Source organism: Anopheles arabiensis, chromosome 2 (genome assembly GCF_016920715.1).
Source record: "Anopheles arabiensis isolate DONGOLA chromosome 2, AaraD3, whole genome shotgun sequence".
Classification (NCBI taxonomy): domain Eukaryota; kingdom Metazoa; phylum Arthropoda; class Insecta; order Diptera; family Culicidae; genus Anopheles; species Anopheles arabiensis.
Genome location: NC_053517.1, coordinates 17,759,575 through 17,784,602, shown reverse-complemented (window position 1 = coordinate 17,784,602; position 25,028 = coordinate 17,759,575). Strand labels below are relative to the sequence as shown.

At 50.8% G+C, this 25,028-nt stretch overlaps 7 protein-coding genes across 7 annotated transcripts; 4 read left to right on the top strand and 3 right to left on the bottom strand.

Annotated features, from left to right (window-relative positions):
* Positions 1–288: 288 nt before the first annotated feature.
* Positions 289–1,269, top strand: LOC120908771 (cytochrome b-c1 complex subunit 6, mitochondrial). Its single transcript, XM_040320116.1, has 3 exons — positions 289–418; positions 555–696; positions 789–1,269. Exons 2-3 carry the CDS (start codon positions 607–609, stop codon positions 960–962), a joined length of 264 nt encoding a protein of 87 aa, XP_040176050.1. The 5' UTR covers positions 289–418; positions 555–606; the 3' UTR covers positions 963–1,269.
* Positions 1,270–1,398: 129 nt separating this feature from the next.
* LOC120908769 (rabankyrin-5) lies at positions 1,399–14,416 on the bottom strand. The gene is made up of 7 exons (XM_040320114.1): positions 14,164–14,416; positions 13,273–13,593; positions 12,788–13,203; positions 4,528–4,662; positions 4,203–4,441; positions 1,962–4,133; positions 1,399–1,878 (listed from the first exon to the last, which is right to left on the bottom strand). The coding sequence occupies exons 1-7, from the start codon at positions 14,165–14,167 to the stop codon at positions 1,743–1,745; spliced, it is 3,423 nt and encodes a 1,140-aa protein (XP_040176048.1). The 5' UTR covers positions 14,168–14,416; the 3' UTR covers positions 1,399–1,742.
* On the top strand, positions 6,048–12,786 carry LOC120908770. Its single transcript, XM_040320115.1, has 3 exons — positions 6,048–7,825; positions 11,982–12,214; positions 12,281–12,786. Exons 1-3 carry the CDS (start codon positions 7,756–7,758, stop codon positions 12,494–12,496), a joined length of 519 nt encoding a protein of 172 aa, XP_040176049.1. The 5' UTR covers positions 6,048–7,755; the 3' UTR covers positions 12,497–12,786.
* Positions 14,417–14,571: 155 nt separating the features above from the next.
* On the bottom strand, positions 14,572–18,694 carry LOC120895537 (trafficking protein particle complex subunit 10). Its single transcript, XM_040299016.1, has 3 exons — positions 18,452–18,694; positions 15,154–18,345; positions 14,572–15,085 (listed from the first exon to the last, which is right to left on the bottom strand). Exons 1-3 carry the CDS (start codon positions 18,474–18,476, stop codon positions 14,850–14,852), a joined length of 3,453 nt encoding a protein of 1,150 aa, XP_040154950.1. The 5' UTR covers positions 18,477–18,694; the 3' UTR covers positions 14,572–14,849.
* Positions 18,695–18,776: 82 nt separating this feature from the next.
* Positions 18,777–20,516, top strand: LOC120898609 (zinc finger protein OZF-like). Its single transcript, XM_040304685.1, has 4 exons — positions 18,777–19,649; positions 19,732–20,085; positions 20,156–20,214; positions 20,289–20,516. Exons 1-4 carry the CDS (start codon positions 18,846–18,848, stop codon positions 20,491–20,493), a joined length of 1,422 nt encoding a protein of 473 aa, XP_040160619.1. The 5' UTR covers positions 18,777–18,845; the 3' UTR covers positions 20,494–20,516.
* Positions 20,517–20,695: 179 nt separating this feature from the next.
* On the top strand, positions 20,696–21,903 carry LOC120898611. The gene is made up of 3 exons (XM_040304687.1): positions 20,696–20,890; positions 20,982–21,179; positions 21,252–21,903. The coding sequence occupies exons 1-3, from the start codon at positions 20,804–20,806 to the stop codon at positions 21,492–21,494; spliced, it is 528 nt and encodes a 175-aa protein (XP_040160621.1). The 5' UTR covers positions 20,696–20,803; the 3' UTR covers positions 21,495–21,903.
* LOC120898610 (thialysine N-epsilon-acetyltransferase) lies at positions 21,559–24,567 on the bottom strand. The gene is made up of 3 exons (XM_040304686.1): positions 24,285–24,567; positions 23,963–24,207; positions 21,559–22,733 (listed from the first exon to the last, which is right to left on the bottom strand). The coding sequence occupies exons 1-3, from the start codon at positions 24,363–24,365 to the stop codon at positions 22,421–22,423; spliced, it is 639 nt and encodes a 212-aa protein (XP_040160620.1). The 5' UTR covers positions 24,366–24,567; the 3' UTR covers positions 21,559–22,420.
* Positions 24,568–25,028: the final 461 nt, after the last annotated feature.

Here is a 25,028-nt window from a genome sequence, read left to right as displayed (position 1 = left end):
TAGTATTTTTAAATTGTTTTGATGCTAAACTACTGTTCGGGAGCACTACCATACTATGGAGAACATAACTCATTATTATAAACAGACGCTGGTCATTTTGAAAAGTTTTTTTTTACTTTTAAAATGAAAAATACTGACAGAGGATAATATTTTAGCAATAAATTATATTTGTGCGTTAAAAGAAACATTTACACAATGAAGAGCTCGTTAATTGCAACAATTTCTAAAAACAAAGATCAAAACAATCTGCTCGACTGCTGCGTCGCGCTGCTCGACCAAACTGCTCGAATTGTCAAACTGCTTCTTTTTTGTTTCCTCGCCACGTTCTGTCTTCTTTTTCCAAGTTGGTACAAAAGTCAGCGACGAGTTTGTCAAAAGTTATATCATCGCCTGGTTGCAATTTACTTTGCAATTTTTGGTAAATATAGAGCATTTAGGCTACAATTCATCTATCCACCGTAGAATTCTGCTTACATGATACACAAATTCATACCGTGGATAGCGTTTGGTAAGAGGATGGCAAGAGTTTCACCGTGTGTTCGTCTCTTTCGCAGACTGCCTCGGTGATATCGGAGCGAACCCGCACGCGATCGAAAGACCGACACGATGGCTGCCAGGAAGTGGTTCTCGTCCTTTTTCCCCACGGTGAAGGCCCAGGAGGAGGAAGATATCGTTGATCCACAGACGGTGCTGCGGGTACGTGGATCGAAGGGTCCCTCCAACGTCTCGGCCACTACACAGACGGTCGCCGCCGGTTGTCTAACACCTGATGTTATTGTTCATTTTAGGAAAAGTGTGCCCAGCATGGAAGCGCACCACAGCTGTGGGAAAAGTACCAGGCATGTAACGAACGTGTTGGCAGCCGTTCCCAGACGGCCGAAACCTGCGTCGAGGAGCTGTTCGATTACCTGCACGAGTTGGATCACTGCGTTACAAAGACCCTGTTTTCGAAGCTGAAGTAAGCACGCCCACCACGGTCCCGGGGGGGTGAAGTAACTTTTTGAGGACGAGGCATGTCGCACACATAATTTTTCGCGTCATAACCGCGTTCAGTTTGACCATCTGTTTGGCAAGATAAAGTGGTTAGGGCACTGCGCAAACCGAACATCGTTTGCGTTGTTTCTGCGTTACCAAAATGCTGTGTGCACTAACTGCGATATGCAACTCCAAAATCCAAAATGCATATAGGCCAAAACACAGATGCCTCGTCGGAGTGGTTTTTGTTCGAAATGGAAAGAATAGTAAATAAAATTGAGTTTTAAAAACGAACGAGTTGGCGTGCGGCGTGTTGTGAAAAGGGGGGTTTCGATAGGGAAATGAAGTCGCAAACAGCAAAAGAAAAGAACATTTAATGTCATCCATCGCTCCAAAAGGTCAGTAAAAGTCGGTCCCCTCGTATCGTTCGTTTTAAATCTTGTACGTGTTGATATTGATGTATGGAAAAACTTCCACTCTCGTGTGTTACATGTATATAAATAATCTTTTTTTTCCATATGCATAACGAAAAGTTACTTTCAAAAATAACAGCTAGATGAAAAGTAAAGAATGTTCTTGATTTTTTAGGGATCAAGAGGACTTTTACACCGCACGCATCAAGGGAACGCGCGCTCGCACGTCGAGTAGTTGGTCAGATTATTGCGTTGTAATGTGTTACAAATCGTCCATCCATGTGATAACCATAGTTCCGCTCCCACGCGCCGTAAACTGCTGCCGAAACGGTCGCTCAAAATTGCATAACAATTTCAAACGACACCGCTTCCGATCTGTAACACCTCGAAGCACACCGAACAGACGCGGACCGGTTTGTTGATGCCAAACTTAATTATCGGCACATCGTTGTTCGAACATCGGCTGCAGAGATTTCTTCCACAGTGACGGCTAGAGAGAATAGAGAAGCACAAAACGGCGCAGTTGAGTACGGTCAACTACTAGAGCCAGCCCAAAGCTCCCCAGCCACTTACCAGTGGTGTTTCCGCATCGTGATGCTAAACTTGGTGCCACACTCCTGGCACAGCTCCGACGAAGCCCAGGGCGATTCCTGCGGCAGCTCGTCCAGCAGACGGTGTAGTAGCTGGTTGGTCGCTAGCTTAAAGTTAAATATCGTCAGCCCCTCCTTGTTCTCCGCCCCCAGGCAGGCACCGTTCTTCACCAGCATGCGGCACAGCTGCGCCTGGCCGCGCATATACGCCAGCAGCAGGGGCGTGTTGCCCTGCAGGTCCGGATTGTTGATCGGATACTTTGGCATACACTCGAAGAACAGCTCAAGGATCGCCGCGGCCGTATTGTCCTTGCCGCACCGGCACAGCTCGTGCAGCGGATTGCGCCCCTTCAGGTTGACCGTTTCCGCGTTCAGCTCCGACTCGGTCAGCAGCTCCCGCACGACCGCCACGTGACCTTCGCGCACCGCAATGTGCAGCGCATTGTTGCCGTCCCCATCGACCGCATCGAAGTCGGCCCCGTTCTGGAGCAGGGCCGACACCGCGCCCACCGTACCCCGCTCCGCTGCCACGTGCAGGGCCGTTTTTTGCGTCGCATCGCGATCGTTTAGCCGCGCCCCGGCCAGGATGAGGTTGCGGATCAGCATTTCCTTCTCGGAGGCGGCCGCCAGGTGCAGTGGCGGCGTCTGATTCACATCGTGCACGCGCGAATTAACGTCCACCTGTATCGAGAGCAGAAACAGCACCGACTCCAGATCGTCCCGCATGATCGCCAGGTGCAGAAAGTTGCGGCCCCGCTGGTCGATCTGCTCCGCCGCGTTCGGCAACCGCTCGAGAATGTTCTGGGCCGCCTTGTTGTTGCGCACCTGCAGCGCGGCCGCGAACGGCGTGTTGCCGGTCTTGTCGCGTATCTTCAGATCGATGCCCGGATGGCACAGCAGTATGCCGATGATCTCCTCGTGCTGGTTCTCGATCGCAACGTGCAACGGCGTCTTCAGATCGCAGTCGACCGCATTCACGTTCGCACCGTGCCCGATGAGCGTGTGCAGCACGTTCCGCAGGCCCCACTGGCAGCACAGATGCAGCGGGGACGCCTTATCCTTTGCCTCGTCGCCGCCCTGCCCCTGCGGGCCGGGCTGGCGCGGCGAGTCCAGATCGCACCCGCTCTTGATCAGAAACACGGCCGCCTGCTCCTTGTTCTCGTCGATCGCACGGTGCAGCAGCGTTTGCAAGCATCCGTCCGGCCCGGGGCCCCAACAGTCCGTGTCGACGCCGTGCCGCACCAGCACCGCGGCAATCTCGAACTGTTCCGACTCGAGTGCACTCCACAGCGGACAGTCGCCCTTATTGTCCGGTGCGCTTAGCGATACACCCCGCGAGCAGAGCGCATCCACGACGTCCACCAGCCGGCAGTGGATGGACAGCTGCAGCGGCGATTCCTGGTCCGCGGTCAGTGCGTTCATGTCCGCACCTTGGCTCAGCAGAAACACGGCCGTCTTTGCGTCCTCCTTCAAGATCGCCTGGTGCAGTAGCGTCATGTCCTGCCCGTTGCGCGCATTCACGTCCGCGCCGCCTTTGATGAGCAGCGGCACCAGCTCGTTGTACCCGAGACAGAGCGCCAAGCTGAGCGGCGAATCGCCGAAAGCGTTTTTCACGTTGAAATCGATCGCCCCGGCTGTGGGATCGGCTTCCTTGTGCGCGATGAACGCTTCCACCACGGCGGCGCAGTTCTCTTCCACCGCGTAGTGCAGGGCCGTTTTCAGCTCCGTCACACCGGACTGCACGTTCGGCGGTGCGCCCTTCTCCAGCAGTGCACGGGTCAGATTGGCCAGTCCCTGGGAGGCAGCCACGTGCAGGACGGTTAGCCCGGACCGATTGATATGGCTAAGGTTGCAGTGATCGGTCAGAAAGACGGCGGCCTCCTCCAGCTGCTGCTTGGCGAGGCTGTGCAGCAAACTGTCGCCCGTCTCGGGGTGGATGACGTTCGGGCGGGCTCCACGCTCCAGCAGGCGGCGGGCCAGCTCGTACGGTGGCCCGTCCGTGTGCGGTGGCATCAGTGCCAGCTGTAAGGCACATTTTTCATCCTTCGTTCGCACGTTCGTATCCACGCACGAACCAGCGTCTGCGCCATCCTCCGTCAGCAGCTCGTCGATCATCTCCACGTGCTGCGACATGATGGCCACGTGGAGCGGGGTGCTGAAAGTGGTGGAAAAGCGTGATAACGAAGGGTTGGATCGAAAGTTTTGAGGTTTGTGAGTGTCTTACTAGCCCTTGCTGTTTTGCATGTTCGGATCGGCCTGCTGCTTCAGCAGCTGCCGGCCGATGCTAAGCATTTCGCGGTGCGTTTCCGCATCCGTGCTACGTTCGGCGTATGTGCACACGAGATGTAGCGCCGTGTCGGACGTGTCCCGCGTCACCAGATCTACGTTGCATCCTTTCTCGAGCAAAAACTGTGCCGTAAAGCTGTCGCCACGTTTGATCGCATCGATGAGTAGCGTGTTGCCCTGGGAGGGAGGAAAACAAGGGAAGAACATTACAATTAAATCCCAATTATTGGGGTAAACGCCGCTTTGCGGCATCGCGTTCTTACCTCCGTAGTGTATGCGTTAATATCTGCCCCACCGGTCTCGAGCAGCGTCTGGGCGATGGCCGTGCTGCGACCCATCAGGGCCAGCCCTAGCGGTAGCTGGCCCTGCGGCGATAGGCTGTTAACGATTTCTTGTAGCTGTAACGAAAGTTTAATGCAATCAAGCAATGTAAAAGAATTCCAACAGAGCCTTTGCACACGCATTAATTTGACACCAAACGATAATTATTCACCTAGGAGAAAATCACTAAATATTTGACTTTCAACAAGCCCGTTTATGCTATGACACACATTTTCCTCCACGAAACAACGTCAAGGGTACACCATCGTGGCGGATGAAGTTCGTGTGTCCCAAGGCGTGCATTTTACGAGCACATTCCAAAATGATACACGATTACACACCAGCGCACGCATCACATACGCCATTGGAAGGCGTGCATGCGTGCGTTTACGCTTTCACGTGCTTTCGTTCACTTTAAATGTGTCACGCCTTTGTGTGCCCAGCGCACCGAAGCTGTGGGGTGGTGGGATTTGACTCTCTACTAGCATTAAACATTGAATACGTGTGTTGCTTTTTTATAGTTTACCTGTTGAGCGAGTGACATGAAACCGTTAGAAGTTGATTAAAAAATGATTAGAATGTCTCATGTATTTTATTTATTTATTTTTGTGTTATTTCCAACGGATTTCAAGGATATCGGACACCGTCTAGACAAGCGGGCGATCCCTATTAGCAATCATTAACATACTTGCAACAGACCGGAACGGATAGCGCGTTTTTTATCGTAACTAATTCTTGTCCTATACGCGTTTTAAGACGTAACATTAGAAGTATTGAAAGAATGTGACGTTTTAAAGGCTCTTATCTAAATATTCTCTTTGATTAAAATTTAAAATTCAAAACAAAGCTTTACACACAAACACATAATGCTCCAGCATAACAGTGTGATGGTTTCTCCATTGAATAATTTTATCCCTTCTCCTTCCCGCATGCGACGGATCATTGGACAGGGTCAAGGATAACACGAAGGACGCACGCAACTATATCCGTACCGTCCGATTCCAACCACTGCACAACAGTTCCCCCGTCAGCAGCGCACTGGATTCCCGGAAGCTGCCAGAGAGGGGGGCTAAGGAACCAAAACATAATGACCGAGACCGAGCCGCAACTTGCCGGCGATGAAGAGTGCAATGCACTCTTGGGGGGAGGAGATAGAGGGGAAGCTTCTTCACGGGCCGGCGCCGCCGACAAGACAGGCAGCCGCCGGAGATGGAACAGAAGCAAACGCCAAAAGCCCATTCATGCAAAGCCCATCAGCCCGAGTCTGCCGAACATAAAGTGAAGAGAGTGTGGATAAGAGAAAGAGAGAGAGAGAGAGCCCGCATCTAGAGCAACATTTGGAATTGCGTTCGTCATACACATACGAGATACGTTGTACTATCGCGGCTTGCGTTGTTCGCGACGCACGCTTTCGCCACAGTTGCTTTGCTCGGTCCTACACACCATACCACGCCGGAGCACGAACCTGCACCGGAGTAGACACGCGCTGCCCGACGGCCAGAGCGTAGCGCGCTTTGCTCTCAGCACGATTGTCTCTCCGCGTGTTGACGGGCGAACCACGGGGTTGCCGTTCCGAGCCGGGGCACCGGGGGCCCGCGACAGAGTTCGCCGTTCTCTTTCCCGAAACGGCCGGTGCTCGCTAGCAAGAGATGATACCGCCCGAGACTCAGTTGATGGTTGACTTTCACGTCGGTTGGTTCGCCGCACCGTCCAATACAAATTACAGCGACAGCGATAGAGACACGGTAAAGCGTTCGGATCGCGTTTAGGCCGTCGTTTTTAAAAACCGGAATCGGCAAACCGGGCATCTCGCTTCAATTTCGCCACTTTCGCCAACCTGTGTGCCCTTGCGGGAAGTTACAGATTAGAAATTCGCAGCTCCATGCATTTCCCGTCCGTAGCGTGTTAATCGATCGTGCGTTACAAAAAATTAAACCGCAAGGAGCACTGTAGCAGCAGCAGCAGCAACGACACGATTAGTCATACGTTTTTCCTGTCCCATCAAAAACGCAAGCTCACCGAACAACAGCGAAACTGGACTTGCGGCTCTCAAGCGCGCAATTCTATAATTAAAATCCTTCCCACTCCGGCGGTGTGGTAAAAGAAGGAAGGAAGGAGCAACACCACACCAGCACACCAAGGAATTCGTGTCGACAATTTGGCAACGTCACACTAACACCCAGTGGTTGTTATATGTTTTTATGTATTTCCACCGGTCACGACAACCGACGACAACCGACGCCACGACGACAACGCCGGTGATACGCGGTGGTTTGAGGTACTCTGGCCGGGGTCGACCGTGACCTTGTTTGGGTTGAAACCTTTTCCCCAGCCCCAATTTCATCGCCCCGAAAGTTGTTTCTGTGTGTCGGTGTGTGCCTGTGTGCTTATCGGTATAATTTAACGGTCGGTTTTATGTGCGTTTAACAAAAAAACAAAGGTCCAACGAAGAATGTGTTTTAGGTCCCGCATCACACTGGGCCGAATGTATGCAAACCACTGCACACTGCTGTCGCGGATGTAGTATAGAAAGTGTGTCCGATCGTCCAGAGCGATCGTCAGAGAACGGCACCGACGCGCACATCAGATCGGACTTTGTGGTCCACCAGTGCATCCAGTCCGTTTGTTGCAAATCTTCCACACAGACGAGACGAGGTTCTTTCTGGAGCACTGCGCACAAACGCACAGTCCATGAAGCATTGTGCTACAACTGCCGGCTAACGGAGTTCAGGGGAAGAAGAAATAATACAAAAAAACGACCCTAAGAGACCGAGCAGACCTAACGGGAATAACAGCGCACCTCTTGCGCACGAAAGCAGAAACAACAGTGAGCTTCAACAATAACGCGCCAAGATCATTCCCCAATCGCTTGCATCGCTTGGTTTGTGTGTGTGTGTGTCTTGAGTGTACCTGTACCTACTGTTGCTGGCCAAATCCAAATCCAAACACTCCAGATCACGGCGTACTAAACTGCAGAAAGTAACAAAATTCTACCGTATTGCGACGCGATCAAGAGCGCGATCGTCGCGATCTCTCAAGCTATCTCCGGTTTTTGTGTGCTTGTTACATAGGATCGCGCATGCCTCGGCAGTCACTGCGGGGCACCGGTGGCAAGTAAGAACACGGCAGAAGGGTACAATAAAACAAAATCCGCAATTTCCCGCGCTCCAATGGACAGGTTCTGCAGCAGACCCAACGGTATGGTGGCCGTGGTAGCGTTGCTTCTATTATTTATTGCAGGTAATTATTATGGTTTGCTTCGTTTGCTCTGTTCCCCTGGGAGCCCGTTCTTGGGGAACTTCTTAGACTTGAAACTAACCATCTCTTCGTGATCTCGAGTGCAATGTCTTTAACTGAAACGATCAATCTTACTACAGCGAATGGTACGGAATATTGAATCTAATCAATCGTGATGTTTGTGTATGCGCAGAGCGTCAATTTGTGCCAGCATAGGTCCCCGCAGAGCACAACACGGTTTGTTTTGTTGGGTGAGCGAAAGTGGTTTTAAAAATACGAGATGATCACCAAACATTCCGTTCCCCGACCCAACCCCTTTTGCTGGTGTGGGGGTGATCGTGGTTTCACGCAAATTAAAATGGCATCGTTTGTCTGTGCGCGAGGCAAACAGCCACAACATCATATGAGCCAGTTTATAAAGATGGTATGCAAATTAAACTCCTCTCCCAGCTTCCCGTTTCTCTGCATCTCTTTATCGACATCTGGCTCTGGGAGAGAGAGCGCACGCGTTAGGATGGACGATCCATCCGTTCGTTGACCACAGAATGTTGTTGTTGTCTGCCGCCCTCTCGCATATGTGCGGCCTGTGGTGAGGCAAATTTTTTAGCTTATAATCACCATAATGTGCTTGGAGGGCGAGGAAATAAAGCGATATAGGAACAGAATCGTTTCCGTCGTGTGTCGCTTTGCATTCCGTTGATCTTCCGGGTTCGATACCGAACGATCGCACGTGTTAGAAACCGCTTAAAACGCCCATTCCGTCCAGATGAAATAGCCGTGTGAATAGTGCAAAGATTTGTGCAATTGGCAATCACAATGAACAAATAGGGAGAGCAAAGCACATCCACGCACGACAAATCTTGGTGTATAATAGATAATTAGCAAGTTGCAGTCATCTGAGTAACTGTGGGTGTTTACGATTTTGGTTACTCATACAAATTCATCCGATCCGATTCCCGATGAGTCACAGGCCGCAGAGCTGGTTGTGCGATACCAAGCCGGTTGTCATGGGATGAGTGCAGAAGATCCGTAGGAAGACGTGATGCCTAAAAAGGAACATCATATAGCTAATCTTCCCATCACAATGGTCCTGTGGTTGGTGATCAGTGCCATTTTCCAAAAAAAGCTTTTGTTTTTGCAAAATATGAGTGTGCTTCTGTTCGCTTTTTTACACAATCTACACGACACATGTTCCGGCTGTGCTAGCCATTAGCGTCATTGGCCTTGCAGCTTGCTCGAGAAACAGTTCTCACTTCCGTACTTTTACTGACCGTCGTCCGCCCGATCGTGTGTAGCCCAGTAGGACAAGTTATGGGGAGCTAAGAGATAGGGTTTGGAAAGTTGATTTACAGTGCCTAGGGGAGGGAGGGTTTCTCAGCGGCCTACAGTCAGTCACCATTTACTTCGCAGAACAGAGCGATAACCAAGTGACCGAGTGCAGCGCAACTGTGAGTGAGTGGACGCTGGAAACAGGTTTTTCTGTCAGCAGAAGGAAAGCTCCTTGGGTCGGGGTCGTTTTATGAACCGGGAAGCGACTTTTGTTCACCTAGATCTTAGTACAAGCAATTCTTTCATATGATTGCACCACATAACCTTTCCGAAGTGCGCAGGCCACACAAAACTGTGCCACATTCAAAACGGGATCACACCAGGCACCACGACGATTTGATTTGCTATTCCTCAACCGCGGGCGCTGTCGATCCTCTGTGGCCCCACATGTATGTGTGTGACCGAGCGGCAAACAGCCTCCGCAGCACTCCAAATGCATCTGCCATTTGGCACGCTTCAACTGGGACAATTAGGGAATTGGGTCATAACCTGTTTGCGGCGTCTAGCGGGGCTAGGGCGAGCAAAGTGTCACGACGCCATTTCTTTTACCGAGTACAGGGCGAAGTGTGTGTGTGTGTGCGTAATGTTTGTGACCTCCGTACCTTATTACAATGTTTAATCAAGGGTCTTGGGAGTACGGCAAGCTCCTCCACAAGCATCAACCGTGTGTTTGTTGTGACTCGTCGCTTCCTTAGTAAGGCGACGGTGTAAAGTGGAGGAATTGACACCATGAAGCTACTATCACTGTTCTACCATTTTTGGAGCGGGCCTGTATATGGTACACGCCCGCCGCACTGTTCTATCGTTTTGTTGGACAGAGTTCCTTTTTTGGGGCGGGATTGAGATTCGAACCGAACTTGATAACCTTCTTGCAATCGGCGTCCACTGTACCTTTGATAGCAAACGGTGCAACTTGTTTCATAGTATGAATGCTTCAAGCGCAAAGTATGTTTTGTGCTGCCAAATCCAAAACGATGCACGGTGGCCCCATGTGTATGCAACATTCGCAGTACAGAATTGCTTAAAATAGAAGTTACCCGCGTGGTAGTATGGATGGATCGAGTGAGACGACCTAGATCAACAGTAGAAAGAGCGTGGCTGGTTGTTTTGATTTACACCAAAGCGAGGTCATGAATAGTGTTCCTTTGTAAAGATGTTAGAAGTGTTACAATCTTGCAATATTTACTAAAGAAATCACGCCGAATTATTAGGAAATTCATTTAGGAACGTTTCTGGTACGCCTTAAAGTCATCTTAAGCGTGATCGTTTCTTAGTGCTCTAGCATACACCCCAGCACAGCCTAACCGGATTGTTGCGCTTCCCACAACGACATCATCACGCGTTATTACGGTTATGGCCATCCCATATTTTGATTCCAAAACATTAGCCACCCGATGGATGTGCCAAATGCCGATCGAAATCGGTGTGTGTCATGTCCCATAAAATCATGCCAGCTAGTCCACCACCAAAAAAAAGCTAGCTGCCGGTGTCTATCACGCAACCCACCAGCATACCGCACCCTTCGCATGACGTCACAGGGTAAGGGTATAAAGCGTTAGAGGTTAACACTAGTGAAGTGACTTTCTGTCGCCTGTCTGGCTATGGTGTATGACGTTCTTTTACCACTCAATTGCACTCTAACGGCGATTTGGAACTCGTTGTCGTTGGCTGAGAAAGTGCTTTGTCTCACGCGCAACCGTGAAAAGGTTGGGATGGTTCGTCATCGCGTCGGTTTCGGACCGGAAATGGGGTAGGAACCGATTTGCTCGAAGGAAAACATTCAGAGAGAAGTATCTTAATTTTCCAAAGTGTGTGTTCGTGTGTGTAGGGAGAGTGAGAGAGAAATCCTCCAACAAGCCCAAGAGAACAGATTCGTGTCATTCTAACTTGCTCGTTTCACGATATCCGATGCACGGAACCGAGATGACGAACACACTGTTTGCGTCAGAACATTAATGCATCCATGAATGAATCAAGCAACTGTGGATAGTAAGCGGGAAAAGCTTTAGAAGAGGGGATAAGGGAGCGACGACCACTTGTATTATGGGCAAACGAACAAAGTGCTGGGTGCGTGCTCCGGGCGGAAATGTTGATATTATCGCATCGTATGCTTGTACTCTGCTGCTGTAACACTAACAGAGTGTAAAGAAGTTCCAGCCCACTGTAGAGACGTTGGGAGGAATTAGAAAAATAATAAATTAGAAAAAGTGCAATCGTCATTCGTTGCATTCTTGTTTCGAGGATGCACTTGGTCGGACACACTTCTCTTCATTTTGGGCTTGGTGTTTTTTTTTTGGAGGGGGCTGGCTGTTTGGAGTGATTTTCTTTAGCTTCTTTTTTAACATCTTCCGGCGGGGAAAGTCATTTCATGCATGATCAGGCACGTGGCGGGCCTGAAGTGTTCATCATTGAGACACACAAAAAGGGGTTTCAGTCGCTTCGGGTGAAGCTGTTTCTCGCCACAATCACGTACGAGCTATTCTTTGGTGGGATTTTTTTCTTTTTTTCGTGCTGCAAGAAAGCTGCCCTAAACTAGAGCATTGATACGCATTAAATTGATACATGGCTCGTTAAAATAATCAAAGGGGCGTTTGTTGTTTTGAATGGCATTAGCCGGAAGCGATAAGATTGGTGGCGCACTATAGAGCACACTTGAACATTCATGGTAGGAATTTGAAACTCATTGAAAGAAGAAAGAGGGTTTGGAATGAGGCACTGAATGGGAACTTTCAGAAACAATTTCACAAAATTAGAATGAAAACTAATGTTATTTCAATCACAGTTTTGACTTAATATTAACATAATTTATCTCCTTCTCTCCCCTTCACAGAGCTGGACAATGTTTCGGCAATTAAGTGTTACCATTGCACAGTGGCACCGCCGAGCCGGCATCAAAACAACACCAAAACACAGTTATGCTCCAAGTTTGACGAGTCGAGCTACTACGAGGTGGACTGTCCCTGGTCCACCATGTGCATGAAACGCATTTTTAAGCTTAAACTTTTGAAGGGCGAACAGGAAACGGTGAGCCGTGGCTGTGCCCAGCAAAAGAACACGGAACAGGTAATTATTTGCCATACAAAAACCCAGACCCCGTTCTCCATTGATGCTATCCCCATTCGTTGCCAGGTTTACAAATCCGGTGCCTGGACACCGCAGCACAACATCGAAGAGCCGTACACGGAGGGTTGCCAAACGATCGACGATTCTACGTACTGCTTCTGCCGGGGGTCTCTCTGCAATTCGGCCACGAAAACGTCCGACCGGGGCAACTACCATGCGGACGCGATGGCCGTAATATTTGTGTTCAACGTGATGAAATACATCCGCACCATAGAGCACTGAGCACATGCTGGTCGTGGTGGTGGGCGAATGATGTTAACGTATATATTAACGTATAGTAGAATGATGATCGACAGGTTTCAACATCTGATCATAAATGTGATATTGAAGTGCTGTCCGAACGGGGATAATACTTCACAAAAATATGCCTCGACTTTAAGTACGGCGAAAACTAAATAGCGATTTGTTGTACCGTTTTGCGAGTTTTGCACCACCAGCGAGATTATTAGCTGTATGGATCGTGCGGTGTGGATGGACTAAAAATAAAATAGAAAAAAAACCAAAAACACTTACCGAACCGTTGTTTTCCACTAAGCACAAAAACACGACGTCCTCGCGCAACAACCGGACGGCAGCGTGGAGCGGATGTTTCGTTTTGCTTTTAAGCATTTTGTACAGCAGCGCACCGGACATGTGCTCAAAGTCCTGGGGCGTTAGGTCGTCCCAGTGTGTGGAGATGAGACCGGAACAGTATTCCAGCAGGTTCGCCGCACCCACCTCTTCCGCCACGCAGTAAAAGCGCACGCAGGAACGCACCGACACGGACGATACGAGTGCACGTTCGCACAGGCCCATCAAACCGGGCAGCTTAAAGCGGTGGGACGTCTTTAGCAGCTCCAGGGCGAGCGAGTCGTGCTGCAGATCGACCACATCGGTGTAAATCCAGCGAAGCAAAGCGTACCCCACATCCGCATCCATATCGGACCAATCTGTGGGTGAGGGAGGGATTGTTTTAGGGACTGCAAAATATCATTCACGCATGGAGGGCCAAACGTTACCTAGTTCAGTTTTGTCCATCAGAACCTCTTCCCGCCACTCTTCGCTGCGCGCGTTCAGCACAAACTTGTGGGCAGGCATCGTTTTGTCCTTCAGCTTGATCGTTATATCCGAGTACGTCGTTCGGCCGTACAGGGTGGCCACGGTCATAACCAGCCGCGATATGAAGCTGCTAAACTCGCCGGACAAATCATGGTCTTCGTTCGCTGCCGCCGCCTGGCTGTATTTGCGCTCCAGCTCGGCATAGCTCTTCTGCAGCTTTGTGTACTCCTCCTTCAGCAGCTTCAGATGTTTCTCCAGCTTAACACTATCGCTGCTGGTAGCTAAAAAGAAACGGTAAACGGTGCAAATTAAACAGTTTGATTTTTTGAACAAGTATCCTTTATCAAATGCCACAATGAAAGTTGCGTTTGTCATTGTAGTTGCGTTATCTGCCACTGGCAGCGCTGGTGGATTTGTTTATTCTGACGGATTCTGATAACACGCCCGACACACAGCCGCGATCATCGGTGTTAATTTGGAAGTGGAGAAACGCCCTTCCTGCTACCGACCCGACCACTTCGTCCCTTCCGCACACACACATTCTTGCGCCCCGAGCTGTGGCACTCGAGCTATGCTCGTTGATTGCGTTTTGTGCGCTGCCTCCTATGCACTGCCACATCGCCAACAACCGGGGGGAGGATGCTTCACTGACCCCGGAACACACACTGATGCAACTTCCTAGGTGCATCTCTCGCGATGCACTTGTCTTACAACGATGCAATTATTACTGTTTTGTTTGCGCACATACACACATACACTCTACCACCTTTGCACGGGACATTCTTTAGCCAGCATAAAGCCATAATCCCACCCTGGAGTAGATAAATCACTGCAGCATGAATTCCACCTACCCATCGTATCGGCGGTTCAGAACACACGGGCACGACGGCTTCAGATTACCGCTTAGAAACCGGATGATGCTATTGCGATCGTGATGGCGTGGTGATGGAACAGAAACAAGGAAACAAACTGCAACTATGTACAGCGGAGCAGCGAATTTAGGACAATAACATGACTACGTTTTTTGTTGAGGCACACACTTGTTTGCAGCGGATGAGAAAACACAAAATCGCTGCCAGACTGTCGGCTGCCCCCTCCCTCCTATCAACATCGCAAAGTGACAGCTCCTATCAACCGGTATTTGACAGTTCGGGATTTTGAATTTGTACGTTACAGTTTCGGGCTGGAGGAAGATAACGGAAAGAGATTAATTAAGAGATTAGTAAGGAATATACAGTTGCCATCTCTGTACACGGTAATTATGATTAACGTGAGCATGTGCTATACGGCCGAGTAACATTTTATTTTGTTTTTTTTTTTCGAAAATTCAATAATTCCACTGTGTTCCAGCGTTGCGCTGTTAGCTTCCAGATGAATGCCGTTTAAATGAAGCCCTTCTCCCGTTGGAGCTTCTTGCTAAATAGCCCCGTAATGTAACACCATCTTTTGCAGCATATTAAATAAGTGTCGAGGTGTGGAATGCGTCATGTAGAAGCTAGTGTACAGTAGAACTCGCTCGGTGCATCGTCGCGCACACCTACTGGGGTTGGTCATTGTTGTTGCTAGCAAGGACATGGATTTGCATGCTTTTGGTCGAGTTGTAGATCTGGCCGGGCGGGAACGGTTGTAGTCGAGAGTGCGTGTCGTTTTTGGACTTGTTGGCCGAGATGTATTTCGACAAACGAATATTGGGCAGTGGTAAAAAGCCGGCCGTCAGCGGAAGCACATCTAGCGTGATGCTGTGGCTTTCCACCTCTTCCATCGAGATGACTCCTGCATTTGAGTAAAAAGAGAGGTTAAATGTCTACATGCGATTGAAAGGAAGGCTGCTGTTCCATTACCTGCCGTGCGTCCAACAACTGCCCACATGTTCTGATCGGCCAGTACTTCGTACATCAGATCTGCATACGGGTTGTCATGTACTTTCGAGATGCGCAGGTTCAGGTGACACACCGAGTTCACCCGGCACAGTTCCTGCGGTTCCACCTTCGCGCAGATGGTAAACAGCGTGGTGTAGTCCATCACGTCGAACGTCACGCTGTACGGCAGGTAGGTGCGGCATTCTTCCGGGACGGTCGCATCGGCAAAGCGCATCCGAAAGTCGACGTTTACGATCGGCAGCTCCGTTTCGGCCTTCAGTGCCTCTACCTGGAACTCGTACAGGTACGAAATCGCCAGCGCCTTGCTCATGACCGTTTCCTGCTGCTCCGGCGGATTGATGTCGATGATGGTGACACCTTCGGCCGCACACGTCATGCGCGCATCGCGCAGCACGAGCCGGTAGTCGCTGACGCCCTTCAGGACGACCTGCAGAAACTTGCGGGCGCCGGACGAATGCAGCCGGCAGGACGCGATCAGCGCGGGCATAAAGTGTAGCGGGATGGTGATTTCATTTCTGCTCCAGGGCACCTGCAGCGAAACCTTCTGCTCGATCGCACGTTCCTCGCGCTTGCCGGGCAGATCGCAGATCGCTTCCAGCGCGATGGTTCGCTTTTCGAATGGCGCAAACTCTGCCAACTGCACTATCAGCTCCTTTTCGAACGGTAGCCGTTCCCCGTCCGCGGCTCCGTTGGCGGTCGCGGCTAGTCGCATCTTCAAGTTCTTCGAACAGCGCACGGTTGCGGTGGCATCCTTCGGGAAGCGAAAGCTTCCCGCCGAAATCACCAGCTCGACCGGCTGCTCAACACCCGCCACCAGGTTTACGAAGTTCATCGTGGCGACGGATGCTTTCGTGATCGTTTCGAAGTTGCCGATCTTCGGCGGCAATGCCTCGGAAAGGAACTCCACCGTGTCAACCTGTATGGAGAGCTGCCGGAAGCTCCAGGTACCGACGCGCGTGGCTTTCGCTCTGAGGGTGATCGTATTGCGACCCGGTTTCAGCACAAGTCGTGGCTCGCTACTCACACTGTTGGTGAAATCGGACCGCTGGGTGGGCGATATCTTGCGCCGCGTGCTGCTACTGCGTCGTACCGGTTGTTTGGCGCGATTATCGCACGCTACCGACGATCCGGCGAGCGTATTATCCTGCTTGTAATCGAGATGCAATATGATGGGCAGCTTGGAACCGACCTCCTTTTCCGCGTTCGGCGTTCCCGTACCGGCTGCCGGTTCAACCGCCTGTTTGGCGTTCATCTCGAATGAAAGAAGCACCTGTTCGGCCGTTAGTTCCCGTGGGAAATTGCTGACCAGCTCGAGCGTAACTAGAATGTAGTCATCCTGCACGATCGAGGTGCTGTCCAGCACCACGTCCAGCACCTGGAAATGATCCTCCAGCGTGCTGATAACGCTGAGCGCGTTAATATCAACATTGCGCACGGTTTGCAGCGTTTTGAGCGATTTCGCAAACTCATCAAAGTAGAACGTCCGCACGAGCAGCTCCAAATCCTGACAGCAGGCGATGGTGCTGCACGTTTTCGTGTAGTTTACGATGTCCTCCATCTTGCGGTAGCAGGAGGCCAAATCGAGCAGCGTCTGGCTCGCCAGATAGTGCCAGTTTTCTGACTTCAGCTCGCGCAAAACGTCCGTGAAGAAGTTGACCGCTTTCTGCGGTTCGTTGAGCGTGATGTAGAAGTTGCCGAGATCCAGCCCGACCAGCCGGGCCGAACGTAACCGCGACACGTGCTTGTACGTGCTGATGGCCAGTTCGCTCAGCTCGAGGTACAGCTTCGTAAACGCTTGATTAGAACCGAGCGCCTCCTTCAGCGTATCGGTGGCCGATTTTTTCGGTTTTCTTGCCGGCGAGTGGCCCGACTTGGTGCGATCGCCTATTTCCGGCTCGAGATTGCGAGCCGTTGCCACCGTGTCCGGTACACTATCGCCCATACCCGCCGACAGGTGCACTACGGTGTGCAGCTGCTCCGAAGTCGGCACGAATCCGGGCAGCAGACCGCACTGCTTGCCGAGCGCGTACAGCTTCTCCTTGGCCAGGTTCCAGATCGGGGCGGAAAACTGCGAACACTTGTAAATGTCTTTCGATTCCAGCACCTTGTCGCACAGATTCAGCACCTCCAGAGCGCACACGAACTCCCAGCACGCGAGCGCACCCTGGGGCGTTTCCAGCTTCAGCGCCTCGATTTCCCGCAGCGTGGAAAACAGAAACGGCAGCAACCGTTCGGCAATTTCCCACGGCTTATCGGCGGCGTCCAGCAGCATACACTGCCGTTCGAACAGGTAGCTGCGAAACTCGAGCAGCGTCACGTTGCAGGCAATGATCTTTTCGCGCGTTTCGTTCATTTTGGCCGGATTGAGGGAGATGCCGTGGAACGCGTACAGTGGCTGATCGAATATTTGCAGCCACTTTTGCTTCTCCCCGAACACCGAGTTCAGTATGAACTGGGAAAACATTGCGTCCAGCTCGTCGTACTGTACCAGCGCTTCCGGGTACTGGCCGAGCATTTCCAGCACGAACGCGAGCTGCTCCTGCAGCACAAAGTAGTCGATGAAGCTCCAGTTTTCCTGTATGCGGTTTTCCCTGTTCGTACGAATGAGCTCTTCGTACTTGACGATCGTGCGGTTGTAGCCCGTCAGCATCAGGTGCCGGATGCGCTGCAGCAAGCAGCGGAACGATTCCGTCGCTTTCATCTCAAACTTGGCCGGATTCAGTACGGACAGGCAGCGGTCCCCGTTTTTGGAGGCAAAGTCGAGCCGTATCTTGTCCAGCACCGTCGTGCGCGGCAGGATGTTTTTCGACTTTTTCACGTCCAACGTTTCGACCAGCAGGATCATCCAGTCGGTCACGTTGTAGTTGTTCAGCACCTTGAGCCACTGGTCAATCTCTTCCTTTACCGACGCCCGGTACGCTTCGATGTCGGTACACTCCGTCACGTAGATGTGCAGTACCGGATGATCGATGATGTTCCACCGGCCATCCTTGTACCGCTCGAGGGCGTTGTGGTCGAACGGCTTGAAGGTGGCCTCGACGCGCACATTCTTCACAGGTCGCCCGTACGACCGTTTCCATTCCGCCGTGTCCGATGGTAGTGCGGCTACGATGTGTGGTTCGAGTGTCTTGAAAACCCGCACGTCGCCGGAATCTGTGGGGAGGAATGGGAAAACGAGCAAATCATTGCACCGTGGCACCAGTGTGTTTACGTGGTCCGGGAGGCACCGTGGCCAGGTCCTTCCGCCCCAAAAACGTACACGTCAGTATTGGTTTGCAGTTCATGGTACGGCCGCTTGCCTGGCTGCGGGGGTTTTGTGCGCAAAACTCTCACTGTACCACTGTACGTTTCGATGCAATAGGCTTAGCACCGGAGCGCAACAAACATTTTGCCTCGAGCACCGTGCCGCGGAAACGACAATTGTACTTTTTTCCCTCGAGCAGGAATGTAAATAAACTTTTGCACCAATGCGATTACAAGGGGGAGGTCGGTTGCGCTGCTTTCACCAATACACTGCCACGGCTGCTTTGACAGGGATAATTTCAGCTGCTTTGGCTGCAGCTTCACAAGCATTGACAGCAGTCAGCCCAAGACCACTGCCCAATGAAAACAAACTGTGTACAAACATACCGAACGAGGGGCTCGCACACGCAATGGCGCTCGTTGCGCGAAAGAAAGAATGTGGAATTTGCGGAAAAATACGGCCAATGGTTCAGCATAACCTGCAGAAGGTGAAGACGAAGTTTTCCAGCACAACGGTGGTGCAGCTGCTGGAGCGTTTCTTCGAACGTGAGCTGTCCGATCGGGCCATCGAACTGGAGCAATCGGGTGCGTGCAAAGAGTGCTACACCAAGCTAAACGACTACGATGCGGCCTACACGAAAGCTCTAATTATCCAGCAAGAGCTGACGGATCTGCTGCAAAACAGCAACTTGCGATTATTCGAGGAGCTGCACGTCCAGTCGGACGACGATGAGAAGGTAAAGGTGGATGAGCAGCATGGCGAGATAAAATGGGAGCAATCGGGAGAGGTTGAACAGTCGGGCGATGCGAACCCCACGGCCGGGATGCTTTCCGTCGATGCCCTGCCCACCATTCGCATTTGCATGGAGTGTGCTGTATGCGGGGAGACATTTAACAACCTACAGGATGCGGATCTGCACACCCATGACGAGGTTTCCGAAGAGGAGCAGCCGCCGATCAAGGAATCGTCCAACTCTTCGCCTATGCTAGTTATTGAAACGATCGGAACGGAGCACATACACGCCGACGCAGCTCCAGAAGAGAGTGACGAGCCTGGCGACTCGATGTACACTGAGGATGGTTGTGTGCAACCGTATTACAAAACGGAAATGAAGGATGAGGAGGAAGCGGGAGATGAAACACGTCCCGAACAGAACCGCCGATTGGCATGTTTCTACTGTGAAGCCACGTTTGAGGATAAAGTTAGTCTTAAGGTAATTAGAAGAGCACCCGGTCATCATGGTTCATGAGTTGTAGCTTTAATAATTAATCGAAATTTTGTTTCATTGCTTTCAGGAACACTTCAAAGCAAGCCACCCGATCGATCTGGAAAAGAACATATGCAAAGTGTGTGGCCTTACGATGAAAACTCGCGCTGCCCTAGCCAGTCACCTGGGCAAGCATGTGCGCGAATCGCAGCTAACCTGTAGCGTGTGCAGCAAAAAGTTCACCCAGAGAACTTCCCTCCAGCGGCACATGGCGATGCACACGGGCGAAAAGGCTTACCAGTGCGATCAGTGCGGGAAGCAGTACATTCACTACTCATCCTTCTACATGCATCAGCTGGCGCACAAGGATGTGCGGGCGAAAAAGTGTACCATCTGCGGGAAGTCGTTCCCATCGAATTCCCATTTAAAGCGACACATGCGGGTAAGTTGCGCTAGGATGGCGAATTGTCCCCCGTTTAAGCTTAATTTTCAACCACTTCATTCGTTTTCAGACCCATTCCGGTGAAAAACCGTTCGATTGCCCCGTGTGTGGTCAAAAGTTTTCACAAAGGTATGTTTGGCTGGGGCCGGCTTATCATTTTTGGCTCATGCAGAGTAATCAATATGTTTCCCCCTTCTCAACAGGTACAACATGGTCCAGCACCTGAACGCGCACAGCGGCAAGACGAAACGAAGCGTGAAAATGTTAAAATGTCCTCACTGTGATCAATGCAGCGATCGGTATACACAGCTGAAAAAGCATTTGGAAAAGTATCACCCGGACAAGGCAGCCAGCACACTTGAATCGATGCAGAAAGCAAAGATCAAGCCGAATATGGCAGGAACGTAACCACCTGCAAGCTAAGTGTTTAGTAGATCGTAACGAAATAAAACTTTGGCAGCTAGTAGCGCATCTTCATTGCGCTGACAGAACTGCTCATCACTGTGAAGAATAAGCCTTACACCTCTCATAGACACATTTTCGAGCCGAACGCTTTACTTTATCTTTCTAATCAACACCGTTTGCCGATAAGTGCAACGATAAAGGAGCGCACACGTCCGAATCACCGCCGACGACAGTGCACAGTAAATACACTGGCGACGGGCAAAGCAACAGTGTCGCTGCTTTTCGCATTGTATTCCCCCATTGGGCGTGGTAAATGAGTGACAGCAAAGTGATGGACAGTGATTGGAATACGGAAACTTACCGTACGATTCCGCAGATGGAGCTTGCGGAACCACCTGAGGTGAGGAACGATACTTTCTACCGGTTTTGTAGTGATACCTTGTGATACCTAATAATCAGCGCGATTAACCTTTTTTTCGAGTGCCTTCTAGACCAAGGACACCCGGAGCGATGGGCCCCGGCACCAGCAGAAGAGCCCCCAGGGCAATATGTTCGTGCAGAGCATGTTCGACATGACGCTAATAACGATCAACTTTTGCCAAATATGCTACATACTGAAGGTTGGCCCCGGTTTGGGATGGCTGTACTACTTTCTGCTCGGTCTGTTCGGTGTGTCGCTCGTGGTGCTGGTAGGTAGCGATGGCGGTACAGGCCGTTGATAATAGTGGCGGGGTTTTTAATCCTGTTCCCGTTTTCCATAGTTCATACACGGGTTCATGGGATTGTGCGGACGGTTTCGATGCAGCAAACCAATCCCGATCGGCTGTTTCAACTGCCTGTACAACACGTCCATGTTTATGGTGGTGATTGTGTACATGGTCAATCTGGTCGGGAGCGTGCTGATGCTGAAGGAAGCCGAGAACAAGTGCCAACTGATGCTGGAGCATACGAAATCGATCATCTCTCCGGTGGTCGATTTGCCGCAACCTGATTTGAGCTCATAGTGGGATTCCACTTGTTTCGGTTGAAATTATCCTTACAGAAGAATGCACTATAGAAGATTGTTGCTTTTCAGTTACGTCTCAATTTTTATGTTTGTGACAAATGGTCAGATCGGGGTACATATAGGGTTTTCCAGGAGTTCTCATAGCTGTGGGACACTTCATTGACTCTTTCTTACATGAAATTAATTTTATGTAATAGGAATTTGACTCTATAGCATCCTTGTTGGACAAATCTAATAGGAATTTCCAAGGAGCCTGTCCAAAAAGGGTACCATAGAGTCCAATTTCCAACATATGAAGTTCACTTCCTGCAAGAAAGAGTCAAGAAAGTATCCCACTCCTATGAGAACTCCTGGAAAACCCTGTAATGTTGAAAAAGAATAAATTATTCCGCGATTAGAAAAGGCTACGGTAATGTGTCATTATTATCCGGATCTGATGCTAAACTTTACTAATTCATCTCTTCTTCCTCTGCCTTATCACAGCATAACAATCAATATAATGAATTAACAGTGACTTAAATCCCCTTATTGCACAACATTTCCGGAATCTCTTTCCAATCCATCGAATGTGACAACAAATTGTAATATCTTTCCTAACACTTGCCTTTGTTTTCTTTAATTAGAATATCCGGTTTTTTTTCTTTTTCTTCTTTGAGCGTAACGACATCCGTAATACTCTGATCACATACCCCACCCCAGACGCCTTTACAGTAAAAAGGTCTCTGCTAGATCTTAATTATAATACAAAGATCGATTAATTATTATAAAGTCTATTAAGTCCTGGATGGGAATCGAACTAAGGAAGGGGTTTTCTCAGAAACCGGCGCGTTCATCATTACACCAAACGGGTCATCTCCGTGCTGCCCTGCTATTTCTCGATAATACTTGACACTCGTTTCCTATGCAAAGCCGATCCCTTCTTTCCTACTGCCGATCATCTGCCAGCAGCCGATCGATGGCGTCCTTTTGCAACCGATAAAAGTGCCAACTCTCGGTTTCGGTTAAATCCAGCGCACCCATACGACGGTAAAACTTGGTGGCCGGGTTCCAGTTGAGCACGTGGAAATCCACCCTGGAGCAGCGGCTTTCCTTTGCATGCTTGGCCAGGGCACGGAAGAACAGCTCCCCATACCCGTTGCCCCGGTAGGCCGGCCGGATATAGATGTCTTCCAGTGCGAGCGACTTTCCTTGCCAGGTCGAGTACGAGTAGTAGCAGATGGCGTATCCGATCAGCTTGCTGTATAAAGCATAATGGGCAAAAAAAGAAAAGAAAAACATTGATGAAGCTATAAGATCCTTTCGCGTCGTCTTTGGGCAGTTAATTTTTAATGATGACGACAGCAGTATTGCATGATTGAACTGTGAGTGAACCAAACTGTATTGTAATTGGTTGTCATTTGTATAATCTCGATGCGTGATTGACATTCCTTCGCCGAGCTGGAGAGCACGGCACGCTGACGCCCTGCCCCTGGGTCGTTCGGCCATCGGGACAACAAGAAGACCACTCACTTTATGGCAGTGAAGGAAGGCAAGCATCGCGGTTAAATATGCTTAATGATAAGATAAGGCATGCAACCCTCTCTCCAGGGCAGCTCTCCGGCGTTTTCCCCTCTACCCTCTAACGTGGTGCGTGCGAATGGTAGCGTTATTATGTCCAGCGTCAAAAATGGTCGACAACGCACCAACGGCGACAATGACGCCCTCCGCCCCAAAACGCCCTCCGACGCGACTGCTGGGAAAATTCATGTCCAACACTGTTATCGACAGCTGCGGGTGCGGTTTCCAGACCGAGACCGAGCGATCGAGCTGGTGGACATGGGTCTGGTGCAACGGCACTGTGCAAATAGCTACAGGCAAATCTGCCCCCCTTCCTGTCCCATTATACCCTGATTCTCGGGAAAGGATCGAAGGTTGTTGGGTCCTGTAGCAGCAGCAGCAGCGATCGCCAATGCCCCGGGGTGGGTAGAAGACGGATAGAAAACAAACAAAGCCCAACTGATAGGACGACTTGGACCGTGTGTATGTGTGTCTGGCATGATGATGACTCGCCTGATGTACGGTGGGAAGAAGTCGAACCCCGGCGAAGAAGAATAACTGTTGTGGAAATCAAAACACCACTGGCGGCAGCATTCGGAATCGAATAGGGAGCGGGGTTGTCCACCGGGGGTTATGTGTCCGTATGGCTGCTCTTATCAGCTCTTACCAGGCAGCCAAGCAAACGCGGACATTATATACACCATACATCATGCATCATTACTGTGCACCGAGAACACACAAGGCCCCCGATGTACTGGATGGAAGGAGCAGGGCCCTGTATTTATTGCGCCCTGCCAACCCACCCATGCCGCCATGACCACAACAGCCTTTGCCCGTCTTTGCCGAGCTTGAAAAATAAAACCATCGGCCACTGGAGTGCGCGCCGTAGTGCTGAAATACTGCTGCGTATTTATAAATAACACGTCTTACCGGGTTAGAGGTCTTACTGGCTTGCTGGCCGGGCCCGGCATTGACGTTTGTAGCTGTTCCTGATTAGCCGGGCCGTCCGGGTCGTCTGCATTGGCAGCAGCAGTAGCTTCGAGCACAAAACTATGAAACACTGGGGCACCACCATCACCATCGACTGATTGCCGCCCGTCGAATCCACCGTCCCGTATCAGATCGTCCACGGTAAGCTGCGGTCCGTCCGGCATCTTCTCAAAGTCAGCCAGCTCCTGCCGAGGGCAATGGAGGTTCGCTCGTAAAATGTTGATGGGCTAGCGCGATCACTCCAATTCCACGAATAGCATACCTGTATCATAGCGATCACTTCCGGCAGATCGTCCCGTTGCGTCCGGCGCACGATCACCGCACTATCCTTCACGGTCGCCATTGCGCGGACGGATCTGGGTGTACCCGTCGGTTGCGCCTTGTTAGCGGAAGTTGCACTAATCTCCTGGAAGGAAGGAGAGTTCCGAATGTTTTCCGCGTTTTCTAGCTCGCCACCGGTGGCTGGGCTCCGGCCGTTTCTGCGAACGGCACAAGACTGAACTGCACAACGGCCGCCGGCCGACAAAACTGGTTGCCCCCCGTTGATAACTGGTTGAATTGAGCGCGAGCGCGCGCGCCCGTCCGCCCGCCCCGGGTACTATCAAATTAGTTTGTAAATTAAAATTTTATCTTATCAGTGCACGCGGGCGCGCGTTTTTCCCTTTCGCGCGTCCCCGCAACACCCTATCACCTCACACACATACACTCGAGGACAAACACACACACATACATACTTGCCCGATTACTACTAATCAGCTATCGGTACACCCGAGGGCTTCCTTTTGGTGACGCTCGGGCGCTTGGAAGATGCACCGAGTCCGCCACGTTGTACCGCGGTATCAGACATCAGGGAATGTCCGTGCCGCTTCCTATCAGCACACAACAGCTGTTCGAATGGGGTGGCGGTTGGGAAATTCGCCAACCATGTCCCCATCCTCGCACCGGCCCCCCCCCCTCCCGGATCCTCCGGGTGGCTGTTGTTATCGATCTGTCAAACTCGATCACT

Bases quoted from the DNA above. Each gene is read 5' to 3' on its own strand.
- LOC120908771 (XM_040320116.1), top strand. From the start codon at position 607: ATGGCTGCCAGGAAGTGGTTCTCGTCCTTTTTCCCCACGGTGAAGGCC. The intron at 697-788 runs GTACGTGGATCG...TGTTCATTTTAG, and splicing joins ATCCACAGACGGTGCTGCGG to GAAAAGTGTGCCCAGCATGG.
- LOC120908770 (XM_040320115.1), top strand. From the start codon at position 7,756: ATGGACAGGTTCTGCAGCAGACCCAACGGTATGGTGGCCGTGGTAGCG. The intron at 7,826-11,981 runs GTAATTATTATG...TCCCCTTCACAG, and splicing joins GCTTCTATTATTTATTGCAG to AGCTGGACAATGTTTCGGCA. The intron at 12,215-12,280 runs GTAATTATTTGC...ATTCGTTGCCAG, and splicing joins AGCAAAAGAACACGGAACAG to GTTTACAAATCCGGTGCCTG.
- LOC120908769 (XM_040320114.1), bottom strand. The intron at 4,442-4,527 runs GTAAGAACGCGA...CCTCCCTCCCAG, and splicing joins TTAACGCATACACTACGGAG to GGCAACACGCTACTCATCGA. The intron at 1,879-1,961 runs GTAAGTGGCTGG...TATTCTCTCTAG, and splicing joins ACGATGCGGAAACACCACTG to CCGTCACTGTGGAAGAAATC.
- LOC120895537 (XM_040299016.1), bottom strand. From the start codon at position 18,476: ATGAACTGCAAACCAATACTGACGT. The intron at 18,346-18,451 runs GTACGTTTTTGG...TCCTCCCCACAG, and splicing joins CTGCAAACCAATACTGACGT to ATTCCGGCGACGTGCGGGTT. The intron at 15,086-15,153 runs GTAATGGAACAG...ACTCAAATGCAG, and splicing joins AGTTGTTGGACGCACGGCAG to GAGTCATCTCGATGGAAGAG.
- LOC120898609 (XM_040304685.1), top strand. From the start codon at position 18,846: ATGGCGCTCGTTGCGCGAAAGAAAGAATGTGGAATTTGCGGAAAAATA. The intron at 19,650-19,731 runs GTAATTAGAAGA...CATTGCTTTCAG, and splicing joins AGGATAAAGTTAGTCTTAAG to GAACACTTCAAAGCAAGCCA. The intron at 20,086-20,155 runs GTAAGTTGCGCT...ATTCGTTTTCAG, and splicing joins ATTTAAAGCGACACATGCGG to ACCCATTCCGGTGAAAAACC.
- LOC120898611 (XM_040304687.1), top strand. From the start codon at position 20,804: ATGAGTGACAGCAAAGTGATGGACAGTGATTGGAATACGGAAACTTAC. The intron at 20,891-20,981 runs GTGAGGAACGAT...AGTGCCTTCTAG, and splicing joins AGCTTGCGGAACCACCTGAG to ACCAAGGACACCCGGAGCGA. The intron at 21,180-21,251 runs GTAGGTAGCGAT...CGTTTTCCATAG, and splicing joins GTGTGTCGCTCGTGGTGCTG to TTCATACACGGGTTCATGGG.
- LOC120898610 (XM_040304686.1), bottom strand. From the start codon at position 24,365: ATGGCGACCGTGAAGGATAGTGCGGTGATCGTGCGCCGGACGCAACGG. The intron at 24,208-24,284 runs GTATGCTATTCG...TGCCCTCGGCAG, and splicing joins AAGTGATCGCTATGATACAG to GAGCTGGCTGACTTTGAGAA. The intron at 22,734-23,962 runs GTAAGACGTGTT...TGCTTTATACAG, and splicing joins CCAGTAAGACCTCTAACCCG to CAAGCTGATCGGATACGCCA.